This window comes from Cervus canadensis, chromosome 3 (genome assembly GCF_019320065.1).
Source record: "Cervus canadensis isolate Bull #8, Minnesota chromosome 3, ASM1932006v1, whole genome shotgun sequence".
Lineage (NCBI taxonomy): Eukaryota > Metazoa > Chordata > Mammalia > Artiodactyla > Cervidae > Cervus > Cervus canadensis.
In genome coordinates this window covers 14806249-14823544 of record NC_057388.1, presented here as the reverse complement: position 1 = coordinate 14823544, position 17296 = coordinate 14806249, and the positions used below count along the sequence as shown (strand labels likewise).

General features: G+C 35.8%; 1 protein-coding gene across 2 annotated transcripts in view; it reads right to left on the bottom strand.

Annotated features, from left to right (window-relative positions):
• GLCCI1 (glucocorticoid induced 1) overlaps positions 1 to 17296 on the bottom strand; it is a 114254-nt gene that overhangs the window by 55248 nt on the left and 41710 nt on the right. For both annotated transcript variants that reach the window (XM_043462683.1, XM_043462684.1), the window contains exon 3: positions 4475 to 4561. In XM_043462683.1, the coding sequence (XP_043318618.1) occupies positions 4475 to 4561 (87 nt within the window). The remainder of the gene's footprint in view (positions 1 to 4474; positions 4562 to 17296) is intronic.

Sequence of the window (17296 nt, the reverse complement as noted above, 5' to 3'; positions counted from 1 at the left end):
AATGCAAATCAAAACCACAATGCGGTACCATTACACGCCAGTCAAGATAGCTGCTATCCAAAAGTCTACAAGCAATAAATGCTGGAGAGGGTGTGGAGAAAAGGGAACCCTCTTACACTGTTGGTGGGAATGCAAACTAGTACAGCCGCTATGGAGAACAGTGTGGAGATTTCTTTAAAAAACTGGAAATAGAACTGCCATATGACCCAGCAATCCCACTTCTGGGCATACACACCGAGGAAACCAGATCTGAAAGAGACACGTGCACCCCAATGTTCATCGCAGCACTGTTTATAATAGCCAGGACATGGAAGCAACCTAGATGCCCATCAGCAGACGAATGGATAAGGAAGCTGTGGTACATATATACCATGGAATATTACTCAGCCGTTAAAAAGAATTCATTTGAATCAGTTCTAATGAGATGGATGAAACTGGAGCCCATTATACAGAGTGAAGTAAGCCAGAAAGAATAAAGAACATTACAGCATAGTAACACATATATATGGAATTTAGAAAGATGGTAACGATAACCCTATATGCAAAACAGAAAAAGAGACACAGAAATACAGAACAGACTTTTGAACTCTGTGGGAGAAGGTGAGGGTGGGATGTTTCAAAAGAACAGCCTGTATACTATCTATGGTGAAACAGATCACCAGCCCAGGTGGGATGCATGGAGGACAAGATGCTCCGGCCTGGTGCACTGGGAAGACCCAGAGGAATCGGGTGGAGAGGGAGGTGGGAGGGGGGATCGGGATGGGGAATACGTGTAAATCTATGGCTGATTCATATCAATGTATGACAAAAAATATATATATATATTAAAAAAAATAATAATAAAATAAAAAACAGCAAGGTGACAATATACAGCCTTGATGTACTCCTTACCCAATCTGGAACCAGTCCGTTGTTCCATGTCAGGTTCTAACTGTTGCTTCTTGGCCTGCATACAGATTTCTCAGGAGGCAGGTCAGGTGGTCTGGTATTCTCATCTCTTGAAGAATTTTCCACAGTTTGTTGTGATCCACATAGTCAAAGGCTTTAGCATAGTCAATGAAGCAGAAGTAGATGTTTTTCTGGAATTCTTTTGCTTTTTCAATGATCCAACGGATGTTGGCAATTTGACCTCTGGTTTCTCTGCCTTTTCTGAATCCAGCTTGAACATCTGGAAGTTCTTGGTTCACGTACTGTTGAAGCCTAGTGTGGAGAATTTTGATCATTACTTTGCTACTGTGTGAGATGAGTGCAATTGTGCCGTAGTTTGAACATTCTTTGGCATTGTTTTTCTCTGGGATTGGAATGAAAACTGACCTTTTCCAGTCCTGTGGCCACTGCTGAGTTTTCCAAACTTGGTGGCATATTGAGTGCAGCACTTTCTCAGCATCATCTTTTAGGATTTGAAATAGATCAGCTGGAATTCCATCACATCCATTAGCTTTGTTCATAGTGATGCTTTCTAAGGCCCACTGGACTTCACATCCCAGGATGTCTGGCTTAGGTGAGTGATCACACCATCGTGATTACCTGGGTTTAAGATCTTTTTTGTATAGTTCTTCTGTATAATCTTGCCACATCTTCTTAATATCTCCTGCTTCTATTAGGTCCATATCACTTCTGTACTTCATTGTGCCCATCTTTGCATAAAATGTTCCCTTGGTATCTCTGATTTTCTTGGAGAGATCTCTAGTCTTTCCCATTCTATTGTTTTCCTCTATTGATCACTTAGGAAGACTTTCTTATCTCTCCTTGCTATTCTTCGGAACTCTGTATCCAGATGGATACATCTTTCCTTTTCTCCTTTGCCTTTTGCTTCTCTTTTTTTCTCAGCTATCTCTAAGGTCTCCTGAGACAAACATTTTGCCTTTTTGCATTTCTTCTTCTTAGGGATGGTTTTGATCATCACCTCCTGTATAATGTTATGAACCTCCATCCATAGTTCTTCAGGCATAGTTCCTCAAGTATGGGTCATCCTTTTTTGTTTCTTTGCATATCTCTAAATTTTTTGTTGAATGTTGGATATTTTAGATAACATATTGGAGCAACTAGATTCTGATTTTGTCTGAGAGCAGTTGATAGACTAAAAGTCTGTTTTCCCCACAATATGTAGCCACTGACATCTCTCCTCCATTTCCCCTGCCCCTTCATTTTTCTTTCTAAGACTGGCTTTTTCATACCTTTTTAACATGGTCGACAGTATCACCTTACTGTTTAGCAAAACATTATTCAGACATTTGACTCAAACATCTCAATCCAGTAAAGCTTCCACTCTCAGGATGTATGTACATTTGAATGAGGTTTGTGTGTGGAATGAGGAGTGCATTCAAACCTTGGGCCTTTTACAAGTTGGCCTCAGATTTTATTACCACTGGGCCTGTTTGGTCTCATTTCCGCTTATTCTTAGGCTGCACTAACCAGTTCAGTGGGTGACTTGGGCCCATTTGATATTCTGCTACACTATTCTATAGCGTCCAGTCAACCTGGGATATGGGGTGAACTTATCAAGACTCCAAGACTGTCTTACTTCCTAGAACTCTCTATAAAATCCTGCTACTCCGTGAGTCTGGGCTTGCCACAAGCTACCCCACAATCTCAGACTAGCAGAGCCATGCTGCGGCTGCTGCTGCTAAGTCACTTCAGTCGTGTCCGACTCTGTGCGACCCCATAGATGGCAGCCCACCAGGCTCCGCCATCCCTGGGATTCTCCAGGCAAGAACACTGGAGTGGGCTGCCATTTCCTTCTCCAATGCAGGAAAGTGAAAAGTGAAAGTGACGTCGCTCAGTGGTGTCCGACTGTTTGCGACCCCATGGACTGCAGCCTACCAGGTTCCTCTGCCCATGGGATTTATCAGGAAAGAGTACTGGAGTGGGGTGCCATTGCCTTCTCCAGCAGAGCCATAGGTCCTCCCTACTTCTTTGCAACCAAGAATGTTATTTTACTCTGTAACACTCCCTTATCAAGGTTCTCTCTGCAACAGGAGCAGCAAAGCTTCCGGATTTCCAGGCCTGCCCCGTCCTGGCTGAAACACCACACCAGCAAAGCTGGAGACGGGGACAGAGGAAGCAGGGCAGCAGCCCGTCAGAGCACCACACGCCTGTGCTGCTCTTACCCGGAGGGGTTCAGTACTTCCCATGAGTAAGGGGTCTCAATGCAACTGATTTCCAGAGGGCTGAATTTGCTTTGATTATTTTGTTCAGCTTTTTCATTGTTTTGTGAGGAGAGCAATTAAATCTCTCACTCCATCATGTCAGCCATTCCTTTTTTATAAGGTATATCATGTACTGCTGTAGTCCAAAGTTCAACTATACCAAATCCTGGCTATAATTTTAAGATTATATTTACCTGCAAGATAAAAGAGCAAATTTACTTTTTATTCAGTATCACTTAATAGTCTATGCATATATATACGTATTCAATGCCTATCTTAAACTAGATATATTGGAGTCAGCTTCCTTTTTTGTTGCTGTTGGGAAAAATTGATTTTGTGCATGTGTGTTTGTATGCAGCATGTATGTAGCATGGATAGGAGTTGAGTATTTCTCTACATCAATAATGTAATGAAGCAACTAGAAATGTAACACAATCACAGGCAACAGACTATGCTAATAGACTACTGTATCTATTCAGTCCAGATACCACAGTACATGAGAAATACTGATACCCATAGTATATGAAAATGATACTAAGAGGTATGGAAACTATCATATGAAATATACTTGAGAGAAATGTCAATGTTTATCTTGGAGGAAAATGACATACTGCAAGCCTTTCAAATATTTAAATTAGACTTTTTCAATATTGATACAGAGGGCAGAGTCAAAACTTAGGGGTATAATTTTAAGTTCAATATACAAAATAAACTAGTTAACAACTTAAACTGAAACAACTGAACTGGTTTGGTTCCCTTGCAAAGTGATGAGTTTTTCTCACTGAGAATGACTATAATAGACTAGATGAACATTTTCTAAGAAGTGCTTTGTTCTTTTTTATTTTTGATTGGAGGATAATTGCTTTACAATGTTGTGTTGGTTTCTAGAGTACAACAATGTGAATCCACTGTAAGTATTTACATAGGAGATGGACTATATGATCTTTCAACTTTAAGTTTCTCTAACTTTATCCTACCTTTGTAAAAACTGTGATCTATAGTTCTAGTTGCTGTAATTCAAAAACAAGAAAGCTGAAGTGGGAAAAAAAATAACTAAAATGAACAAGATAAAATTACATAATATCAGACTTCATTCTGGAAAGGCAAAAAAAGCTCAGTGAGTACATAAGAAATATTCACAAAAACATGAAGGGCACAAATCATGTAAACTCAGAATTATTCACCAAAAAGTGGAAAGCAACCCTTAAAACTCTGAAAGAGGCAAGTTTATCACAAATACAGGAAGTATCATTATATTCAGGAAATAGTTAAGATAATTTGCTAGGACCAGAGCATGTTACAGACCAGAAACAGAAGTAACTTACCTCTTTCAGTTGATCAGCACTCCCCCATGATGCAGAACGCTGATGTGATCTCTTTTCTGCACCTTCTTCTGCCCAACAACTAGGTGTCTTTAAAAAAATAAAATAAAAAATGAGGAATTTTGTTTCTACTCCTTAATCTCACAGCAATTCAAACATATTAGCACATACCAATTACAGGGTTATACTAAATACTAAAATACCTTAAAAGCTAGGACTTTCATGACCCTGTGAAATGTTTATTATTCTGACTTAGACACAGTCAATCTAAGATGTCTCTGAGTAATGTTACTCAAAACATCTGGCTTTTTATATCAACATTAATAACTTAAAGTCATCAGATTCAAAGAGAACTATGAAATATGCATATTGGTTTTTTTTTTTTAAGAAAAGGCAAGCTAATTATGAAATGGTATTTTTATTACATAAAATAAAAGTAAAATTAACAGAATGTGCTTAGAAGCTTACAGAGTACCTCTATGTCAAATAACTATTGATATAGGTAGTACCGTTTTTTTGAAAAACATAAAGCATGTTTACATAAAAATACATTATTATAAAAATAGGAAAAGATTAGGCTAAATTGACTAATCTTTGTTGTTTTTGCTATTTTTTAATTGAATAACTGCTTTACAGAATTTTGTGTTTTCTGCCACACATCAACATGAATTGGCCATGGGTACCCATATGTGCCCCCCACCCCTCTGGGTTGTTGTTACACAGCCCCTCTGTGAGTTCCCTGAGTCAGACGGCACCTTCCCACTGGCAGTCTACTTTACACGTGGACATGCAAGTTCCCCTGTTACTCCCTCCACACATCTCACCTCTTCCCTCCTCCCCAGCCCCTGTGTCCTTACGTCCTTACATCTGTTCTCTGTGTCTGCTTCTCTACTGCTGCCCTGTAAATAAATTCACTGGTACCAGCTCTCTAGATCCCACATATATGCATTAGTATATGATATTTCTCTTTCTCTTTCTGACTTACTTCACTCTGTATAAAAGGCTCTAGGTTCATCCACCTCACTAGAACTGACTCCAATGTGCTCCTTTTTATGGCTAAGTAGTATTACATTGTGTATATGTACCACAACTTCTTTATCCATTCATCTGTTGATGGCCACCTAGGTTGCTTCCACATTTCAGCTATTGTAAATAGTGCTGCAATGAACACTGGGGTATATGTGTCTTTTTCAGTTTTGGTTTCCTCAGGGTATATGCCTAGGAGTGGGATTGCTGGGTCATATGGTGGTTTTATTCCTAGTTTTTAGAGGAATCTCCTATTTTTTAAGTCTCCCATAGTGGCTGTATTAATTTACATTCCCACCAACAGTGCAAGAGGGTTCCCTTTTCTCCACACCCACTCCAGCATGTATTGTTTGTAGACTTTTTGATGATGGCCATTCTGACTGGTGTGAGGTGATATCTCATCACGCTAATAATGAGTGATGCTGAGCATCTTCTCATGTGTTTGTTAGCCATCTGTATGTCTTCTTTGGAAAAATGTCTGTTTAGGTCTTTTCCCCACTTTTTGATTGGGTTGTTTTTTTTTTCCTGGTATTGAGTTGTATGACCTGCTTGTATACTTTGGAAATTAATCCTTTGTAAATTGACTATAATTTAAAGCAGTGCATATTATAAAACAAAAAGAAACTGAGCTACATGTCAGCAAACAGAATTGCTTTTATCTAAAACATCATTTTGAGTGATTTAATCTGTAATATACACTTCATCCAAACATACCATAAAACATTAATTGTCAAACAGTAAGATCATTTACTGGTTGCATTAAAAATGAAAAAATAATAAAACTATCATCTTTAATATATGAGAAGATTTTTAGTGTAATGCAACTTAGGGAACATTAAAACCAGTATTTTAAGATAGACAAAGGGCAGTGATCATCACATGTAAATATAAATATATATGGCTTTAAAATTATTTTTTATTATATACCAAAAATTCATCATTTATATTGATGCTACGTCTGTGACTCTACATAATGCACAACTTCTTATGAGGAAGCCATCAGTTCTATACAATTCAAAATGCTTGTGGACAACTTTTTAAATAATTATCAGCTCTTAAAAGTAATGATACTCCAAAATAAAACCAGTAACAACTGAATGCTAGTTGAATAAAAATACATATAAATTGCTTTAAGAGTTCAAATACTAAAGTGAAACTATTTAGTCATATTATTGACTAAAATATTTTATTCAGTTGGCATGTGCAAAGAGGTAGTAATATATTAAATAAGCTGCTTGCAAATTAACTATTTAGTTATTAAAATTTCCTAATCTCAGTGTTAGATAAGAAAAACTACTCTGAAATTAATCCCCAAGTAGTTATATCTTTAACATTTTATTCTAAAATTATTCAATTATGATAGTTTTAGTCAAACTTTTCTTTTGAGAATCTATTTGCCTTAATATCTTTGCCTTTCTACCAAGCATAGGCATTACTCTCACCCAAAATCAAATGACTAAGGATTATCTCATTTTGGATCAATGATTAAGGATCAGTGTTTAAAACTCAAAAGTATATTTGCAGAAAATGAGTCAAATTTCTGACATGTTCCATAATTATTTAACAATAACATCTATAACACTATTTTCATTTTGTAAGCTCTACTTTTTTTTTAAAGGATATTTATATAAATTGTATCTCCAACTTAGAGATAAATTAATAACCACAAAAATTCTGCAAATGCCTCGATTCTGGCAAGCACACCAATGGCAAATGAAACTAAATCTGAGGTCTCTCATCTGAGGGTATCTTCTTTCTTCCTATTGTCATTCTTTTCTTAAAACTGAATGTGAAACCCTTTTGATCATCTGGAATGTAGTACTGAAATACATAAAAACTAACTGTAAAAGAATATTTATGATCCTGAAATCTATCTAGCAAATTATGTAGTTTTTTTTTTTTTAAGTACAAAACCACTGGGAGAATTCTTTCAATCATGTGGCTACAAAATGACATGAATATAAATTATTCAAGTATATTCATCAGTTTCAACTTTTCCAAAAAAGAATTATTTCATTTTAATTGCACATATATACAAATATATTTTAAAGACTGCACTGTCCAAAATAGAAGCTACTAGCCACATGTAATAATTTGAATTAACAAAAATAAAACAAAAAATTCAGTTCCTTGGCCTCACTAGCACATTTTACATGCTTAATAACCACATGTGGCTACTGACTGCCCTACAGAACAGCACAGATATAGCACATTTCCACCCCTGTACAAAGTTCTGTTGAGAGCAGTGTGTTAAAAATCACTGATTTTTAACAAGTTATTCAAATCAAACCAAAACCAAAGATGGCTACTTGGTCTTCAAATCTACTTAAAATTATGCTTCTGAGTTAACACAGGATGAGTTAATTTGTATCCAATTTGTTAAATCTGAGTACATGAGAAGTATTTTACCATTTGAATTAGGAAAACAAAAACACAAAGTTGCAAAAGTTATTTGCTTTCATGCCAGCAAAAGATTCCTTTCCAACTGGCCTGTTATTCCCTCCATGAATCTAGAGTACAATTTTATGAATTGTCCTACTTATGTCCTGGATTTTAGTAAAAAACGTATGACAGAAGCATCTCGTGGTCAAACAGATTTGGGGAATATTATATACTACATCTGTCTATTCAGTGTAACAATGCAATTAGCATTTCAAAACTCAAATACACAAACACACATACACAAATAACTTTTTAAAAAACCTGCTTTACTCTCTCTTAATGGGCTTCCCTGGTAGCTCAGCTGGTAAAGAACCCGCCTGCAATGCAGGAGACCCCGGTTTGATTCCTGGGTAGGGAAGATCCGCTGGAGAAGGGATAGGCTACCCACTCCAGTTGAGCTTCCCTGGTGGCTCAGCTGGCGAAGATTCTGCCTGCAATGCAGGAGACCTGGGTTCAATCCCTAGGTTGGGAAGACCCCTTGGAGAAGGGAATGGCTACCCACTCCAGTATTCTGGCCTGGAGAATTCCATGGACTGTATATCCATGGGGTCACAAAGAGTCGACTTTCACTTAACTCTCTGTTACTTATATGATCCTAGAACACTTATTTTACACATACTAACATTTCCAGGCAACCTGGAAAGAAACAGAAATATAATCCTCAATGATTGGTATTGTATCTAACACCTTGCTTTTCAGCCCGCATACTTAAGAGGATTCTTCCTTTCTAGCTGCCTCCATTTAAACTACTAGGGAAGAGCATATGAACCTTTCATACACTTGAGCAAGACTGTTGACAAAAAGGAGGTTGGCACAAAAAAAAAAAAAAAAAAAGAAATACCCTCTACATCAAAAGAATACCTATAGGTGGAAGAGGCCATTTTAAAATTTTACCTCTCAGAATCACACAAATTCCAGCCCATGAAGCTTTAAGGACCCCCTTAGCTGGCCTGCTATCTTGGTCTCCTGTGTGATGAATCCTGCCTCTCCAAGTGAAACAAAAAATAATCCTACTGCACAGGACTACACATTTGTATTTAAGACTATTTTTAAAGACCAGTTTTAGGCTAACAGACAGACTGAGAGACATTACAGAGATTCTCTATATACCCTTCACCTCCACAAATGCACAGCCATCCCTACAGAGTGGGACATTTGTTACAACTGATGAACCCACACTGACACATCATTATTACCCAGAGTCCACAGTTTACGTTTAGAGTTCACTCTTGGTGATGTGCGTTCTATGGGTTTGGAAAAATGTATGACGACACATATCCATCATTATAGTACCATACATACAGAGTTATTTTCACTGCCCTAAAAATCCTCTGTGCTATTAATTCCTCCCCATCTCCAAACCCCTGACAACCATTGATCTTTTTACTCTTTCCACTGTTTGCCTTTTCCAGAATGTCAGGTAGCTAGAATCATATAGTAGGTCACCTTTTCAGAGTTGCTTCTTTCACTTAGTAATACACAGTAAAGGTTCCTCCATGTTTTTTCTTTTTTAAAAAAATATTTATTTGGTGGTGTCAGGTCTTAGTTACAACACGTAGGATCTTCAATCTTTGTTGCGGCATGTGGGGTGTTTAATTGAGGCATGCAAACTCTTAGTTGTGGCATGTGGGATCTAGTTCATTCATTCATTCACCTACTGAAGGATATTTTCGTTGCTTCCAAGTTTGGCAATTATGAATAAAGCTGCTGTAAATATCTGTATGCAGGTTGTTGTAAGTTTTCAACTTCTTTGGGTAAATACCAAGAAACATGAATGCTGGTCTGTAAGCTAAGAGTATACTTAGTTTTGTAAGATACTGCCAAACCGTCTTCCAAAGTGGATGTACCACTTCCTGTTTCCACCAGCAACATATGACAGCTCCTGTTGCTCTGCATTCTGCTCAGCATCTGGTGTTAGTGTACTGGATTTTGACCATTCTAATAGATGTGTAGAGTACTTCATTTTAACTGGCATTTTCCTAATGACCTATAATGTGGAACACCTTTTCATATGCTTGTTCGCAGTGTGTACATCTTCCTTAGTGAGCTGTCTGTTAAAGTCTTTGGCCCATTTTTTAATCAGCTAGTTTGTTTTCTTCTTGTTGAGTTTTAAGAGGTGTTTGCACATTTTGGATAAGGGTCTTTTATTAGATATGAACAATGGGTACTTTTGCTATTCATATCTGTATTCACAGACTATCAAAGGTGAATATGCTTTCCTGCTTTATCAACTTCAAAATGGGTCAAACTAACTCCTAGCAAAATACTCTTTTTCAATATGCAAGAACCTAGAGTCAGTTTCAAAAATCCCACCAAAAAAAGAGAAAAAGCTAATCACTTCAGAAAATTCTCTTAAAATAATTGAGTCCTATGTAAAACTTTAAAATCTGTATTTTTTATGTGGTTTAAGTTTAGTCTTAAAAATTTACTATAGTTTATAGTGTATTACAGAAATATGATTCAGTTCAGTTGCTCAGTCGTGTCCTACTCTTTGCGACCCCATGAATCGATTACTGACTGCTAATTATTTTTACTTTACTTAAATAGATGATACTTAACATTGTGGTACTAATAAACCTGAAAAGAAATGGAATTACTTGAAAAATCAATGATAATTAAATTGATAATTAAGATTATAATCTGATTTTAAGGTACAGAAAAGTTTTTAAAAAAGAAAATGACAAACCCCTCATCATTCATAAATATTTCTTTGAGAGATTTGGTTTTCTTTTGACTAATAAATTTTTTTAACTTTTTAAAAACTTTGAAAAGATCATTTTGAAAAGACTATCCTGGTGAAGCATTAAAAAATAGAGCACAAAAAGACTGTGACTATATTATGCTTCGCTTTCCCAGTAACTGTATATAAGTTTATATAGTTTTATTACCAAATATAAACATAAATACCCTCTTCACTAGTTAAGAAGTGTACAAAAGGAAGAGTCTGGCTAAAAACAAGAGCTTTAGGAATTCAGTGAAAGCAGTTACTCAAGTTTTTTCATCATGCTCCAGCTACATACTAAGTTATGTGCTCATTCTGTTAGATTACAAAAATGTATAAAATCCATGGCTATTTAGGCCTTAAAAGTGTTCCACACACAACTGAATAAAAGCCTGTGTAGTAATGGTTTGTGATTTTCTAGATTATTAGCCAGGGAACTTATTCAGAAGAGTTAAGAAGTTATATTTCTGTTTCCAGATCTTAAGGTTGATGGAGGTGTTGGTGGTATATCTCTGGATTGTAATTTTTAAAAACAGGAAACACCACAGAAATCAACTATTACATCTATGTTATACATGATAAAAGTATTTGCCTGATTGCTAAGAAATGTTAATTTGAATAAAAGCAATCATAAATGTGCCCCAAATCTTAAGAATATTCACAGTACATGTACTTCTAAAACTAATCTGAGATGCACACCAAGAGAAGCAGTGGAAATAAATGTCTATCAACAGAGAAAAGAAAAATTGTGGAACAGTCTTATAATACAAGAAAACACACTACACAGACTGTAATCCCACTTTAGTAACCAAATACATACAAAAAGAAAAAGACTTCAAAGAGGTATTTCAAAATATAAATATGTAAGAATTCTAGATAATTATAATTTTTTTTCAGCTGAGAAAAATCAAGGTTTAAAAAAGAAACTTAATACTTAATGACATAAGAAAATGTTATGCTTTATTAAACAGGTTATAAAACACTACCTGCAATATCATCTGAACTCTTTATTTTTTTGAACTCTATTGTTTAAATGGTCTGTGATTTAAATTTTTTTTATTTTCTAAATGTAAATAATCAAAATATAACATCAAAATGTTAGAAACAGCTATCTGGATATTAGAATTATAAGTAGCTTATTTTGAGATTTCGGGTATTTTCCAAATCTTCTGCAGTGACTACTGTTTCAAAATTAGGAGTAGGATTTAAAAAAAATAAGAGAGCTGTGTTATAGAATTTGTAGGTGTGGATGTATATTCTGAGAAAGTCAAACACAGAATTTATAGAAATTCCAACTTTAGATGCAAACCTCAAATCTATCTTGGAAGACACATTACATATTAAGTAAAGATGCTAGTATACATCGCCATAAAATATTTTTCACTACACAGGGGTCCCTCTGACTAATAGGTTGGGGTTCTCTCACAACTGCAAGTGCCAGTATGTAGTTTTATCACTGGCTGTGGGAATGGAGTTGGAGACTTTAGAAAAGCCAAAATATTTAAGGGTTTAGAGTAAATGAAAACTGAAGATAACTGAAATGTCCAACACCCAGAAATATTAGTGGAAAGTTATTGATGAGAATATTGATAGGAAATTATAATTCAGTTTGGATATGTCTTTCATGTTATACTTTAATTATATGGAGGAAAAAATATCTATAAAAATGTTTTCCTGAAAAAGTTAAACATAGAGCTTCCATATGCTCCAGCAATTCCTAGAGAAACGAAAACTTATGTAAACACAAAATCTTGTATGCAAATGTTCGAAGCAGTTCACCAACTCAAGAATGTATAAATAAATTGTAGCATGTCCATTCCATGAACATTATTTGGCATTACAAAGGAATGAAGTACTGATACTGTGCTATGCATGGATGAAACTTAAATAATACTATACTAAATGAAAACCGCCAGAAACCAAAGGCTACAGATTGTATGAGGCTATTGACTGAAGCAACAGAGCATGCATGCATGCACTGATACCAACTGTGCGGAATACGCACACACAGAGAGGGAGAAAGCAGACTGCTGGTGCCATGTGTGCTAAGGGGGAGGAGACTGGGCCAAACAGTGAAGGACTGCAGTGGGCACAGCGGTTTTTTCCACTGGATGGAAATGTTCTAAAACTGATTATGGCAATGTCTGCACAACTCTGAATACATTAAGAACCATGAATTGTACACTCTAAACAGATGAACTGTGTGGTATAGAAATTATATTCAATAAAACAGTTATTAAAAATAATTATGTAAAAGAGAAAATTATAAATCAATCTTATTTTTCCATTTTAAAAAAGCCCTGTATTGCTAAATCTGAAAGTCCCAAGCATTGTTTGTATTTTCTCAAAAACAGTTATTATGTTCTATCATACTCTTCTTGTCAAGTTTCAAATCACACTGACGCACTTAGTAATGTCACAGAAAAGGGTAGGAGGAATACATTAGTATTCTATCCAGTCAGGCTTCTCAAATCATTTAAGAACATTTCTCAAATCATTGCAAGAACATTTAACAAAGGAAATAATGTAACATAAAGTAAACTATATATCAGAAATGCTAATCTCTGACTTCTTACAGAAACAGTTACTAAATAGACTCTTGACAAACAGCCAGTTTCTGCTTTAACCAAAAGGAGACAGTCATATGAGGAATTAAAATTATAAAGAATATTTTAATTTATTATTTGGTATTTATACTTAATAATACCCATTCTGACAAATTTTATTACTATTACTGTGGATAAATTTAAAGCCAAATTTAAAGCCAACCTAATTTTCAGTTTTTAGAGAGCATTATTAAAACATTCATTCTTTAGTGTTGTAATTTTTTCAGTTGCAATTTGCTTTGGTTGCTGAGTTTCAAAAAACTGATTACACTTGTAAATAACAAGAGCAATTTTACTTTTTTAAAAGTAGTATTTCCAAACACTTAAAAAAAATATATTTGGCAAAAGTACTTGATTATAAGTGCCTCAGTATTATCCAAGAGATAAATAACTTTTATTGCTTTTTAGTAGCTTTTAATGTTTTTTAATCTCTTATACTTGACAGAAAATCAGCAACATAGGTGACTGACAAGATATATCAGAAATACTAATACTGACTAGATACCTGCCAAAAACATTTCCATACTATTCTGAAATCATAAAAACTAACAGTGCTCAACTGATGATGACATGAATATCATCAATGGAATACATTAGTAATGAGAAAGGAAGCAGGAGTTTCTGTAGCAGTAAAAGTGTACTCTCCCATACTTGGACCTATAAACCTGAAATACCGTTTCTTACTTGTACGGCTGCACAGTGGGAAACAACAGTTAACTTCTGACTGAATCCTGACCTACCAGGGGCTGCTTACTGAGTCTGTGAGTCCGAGCATGTCCTGGAGTTAGTTGCATCATTTCTATGCCATTTCTGACCAATCCAGGCTTAATGTTCATAACTGCATAATCAATTATTGACACTGGTAATACTGTCCACTCAATTCAGTATTATTATATTTAAAGAATAAAATACTATAGATTCCAATACAAAGGCAGGTAACAATTATCAACATCTGCTATGTCCTACTTACTGTGCTTCAACATTGGGTACGAGTGTTACCCCCAAACGCTTTAAGAATTTCAACAGCATAAAAACTTATTTTCACTTGGTTTACACTAATGTTTCCTACCAATATGATGTATTTTATGCCAATCATTTATTCAAAAATTTATACCACGTTATTAACATCTTGAAAGGCATACTGCTTTCCCATACTACACCCTTAACTATGACCCAGTTCTTAAATTCTTAACTCTTAATGTCTCTAATAAATGTCTTTCTAATATCACAGGATTTTTGATAGAAAATTGATGGATTTTAGAATATAAAAATTTGAGACTGTATCAGACAAAAAATGACAAGAAGACAGTCTAAGGAGGTTGTTGCAAATAAATACGACCTATTTCACAACTTCACCTAGAGCTCGTTTAGGGGTAGAGGCAAGGGAAGAGGTAAGGGAAACAGGCTGCTTCTCTTACCTGTTAACCCTCTCTGTAACGGGAGGAGACTGGCACACAGGCGGCAGGACTGTGGGGGGGCTCTCTGCTGTCTACCTGCTGCTTTTGGCTTAAATGGACACACTGACTATTAAAAATTAAAAAGGAGAACTTTGAGTTTCTGTTAATTTTAGCAGTACTATTTGAAATTGATGAGTAAAACAGTAAGTACTGTTCAGTAAAATGGTAAATATGTTTTAGCTATGTATTTACATTTTTCATCAGTACATCTGAGTATATTCCTCTGGCAACCAAAAATACTACTCCCTCAACTAGGAACACGACTCCCATCATGTGGACAGTTCAACTCTAGGATTAGAAAAATCCTCTCTGAATTACCTAATGGCCGAAAGAAAAAGTAATGGAGATTCTGAACAAGACAGAACCTTCATAAACTTACTCAAGTGCCAGTTGGGGACCAGCTTTATAAAAGTAACAATTTAGGTCCCTGGAATGCAACCTAAGAGGCCAAGATCTTTAGACTTGCTTCCATTTCAAGAAAAGCTTCCCCTGTCCAAAATTGTTCCAACAACTACCACTTCGTAAACAAACTTCAACAGCAAGCTCTTCAACAAGGGCACAGGAAACCCAAAGAGCTGTACAGAGTATGACTTTTGGTCAGGAAATGAGCTTCTGATCAGAGTGGTAAAACTGAAAGTTCTCTTTTGTATCTTTTACTATTTGAGGTGTATCACCTACTTCTTTGATTAAAGTCCTCTCTACCCAAACTCCTTTCATGAAGGGAAGAAAAGGATAGAGTGTTTTAAATGTGTATTTTCAATAGCAAAGAATTAATATATTTTAGTTGAGTTGCTGAACTCAACGTTTATAGAACGTTGGCTCAAGTCAACAATAAGTACCTACTCCAGATCTGTTTCTTAAAAATAAGTATAAAAAGGATTTTTAGTGAAAGATGCTGGCATAGAGGTAAGACCATGAAACTCCATACACTTAAACTTAATGAAATGAAGAAAAATAAATTAAAAGTTTATCTTATGTACTTTTTGGGCATGTTTAAATGTTTCACATTGTAAAATTTGAAAATTAATTAAAAACAATAAAATATCAAAGAAAAACATCAATCTGGAGAAAGAAGTCTGCAGAATTTCATTTAAAAGTCTAACCATTCCATTTCTTATCCTTCAAAGAATACAAGAGATAAATGGGAAGTTCTGAAATCTTCCTCTGATACCAACTTTGCAGAGAAGGTGAATAAGGGGGATAGACCAGCATTCAAAGAGGAAGGACTCAAAGAGAAGGAAAAGCTACTCTCACCTCAACTGGCCATCAGACATTTCAAAACCATCAGGCTTAAAAAAAACAAGTCAGGCTTACCATGTCATTTTTCCCTAACAAAGAGATATATGGCAGATGACTCAAAAAATATATATAAATGGCTCAACGCTAGTTATTTCCAGCAATAAGCAAGATTTATCAGAACAGAAAGACAAATGACAAAAACACTGAAATAAAAACCATGGAAAACAGGTGGGAAGAAAGGAGGAAGAAATTGCTATTGGAAGTTCCCCTTTCCAGTTGTGAAATAAGAGTGCCACGGCCAATATCCAAACATCCACCTATTTTTTAGCCCTCTGCTAGTAAATGTAAGTAATGTGAAATGCGGGCTGGATGAATCACAAGCTGGAATCAAGATTGCTAGGAGAAATATCAACAACCTCAAATATGCAGACGATACCACTCTAATGGCAGAAAACGAAGAGGAACTAAAGAGCCTTTTGATGAGGGTGAAAGAGGAGAGTGAAAGCTGACTTAAAACTCAACATTCAAAAAACAAAAATCATGGTATCTGGTCCCATCACTTGATGGTAAATAGATGGTGAAAAAGTAGAAACAGTGACAGATTTTATTTTCTTGGGCTCCAAAATCAATGCAGACATTGACTGCAGCCACAAAATTACAAGACGCTTGCTTCCTGGAAGAAAAGCTATGACAAACCTAGACAGCATATTAAAAAGGAGAGACATCAATCACTTTGCTGACAAGGGTGCATATAGTCAAAGCTGTGGTCTTTCCAGTAGTCATGTATGGATGTGAGAGTTGGACCATAAAGAAGGCTGAGCACCAAAGACTTGATGCTTTCAAATTGTGGTGTTGGAGAAGACGACTCTTGAGAGTCCCCTGGACTGCAAGAAGATCAAACCAGTCAATCTTAAAAAATATCAACCCCGAATACTCATGGGAAGGACTAAAGCTGAAGCTCCAATACTTTGGCCACCTGACACCAAGAGATCATTGGACAAGATCCTGATGCTGGGAAGGATTGAGGGCAAGAGGAGCAGAGGATAAGATGGTTGGATGGTATCACTGTCTCAATGGACATGAGTCTGAGCGAACCCCGGGAGATAGTGAAGGACAGGGAAGCCTGGTGTCCTGCAGTTCATGGGGTTGCAGAGTTGGATATGACTTAGCGACTGAACAACAATAACTTATTGACACTTAATATACTTAGCATTATACTTAGCATTTTAAATTCATTAACCCAAATTAACCCTTACAACAATCCTTTGAGTTATAATACTCCATTAATAAATGAGGAAACAGGCAAAGTGGTGATCTAACCAAAATTACAAAG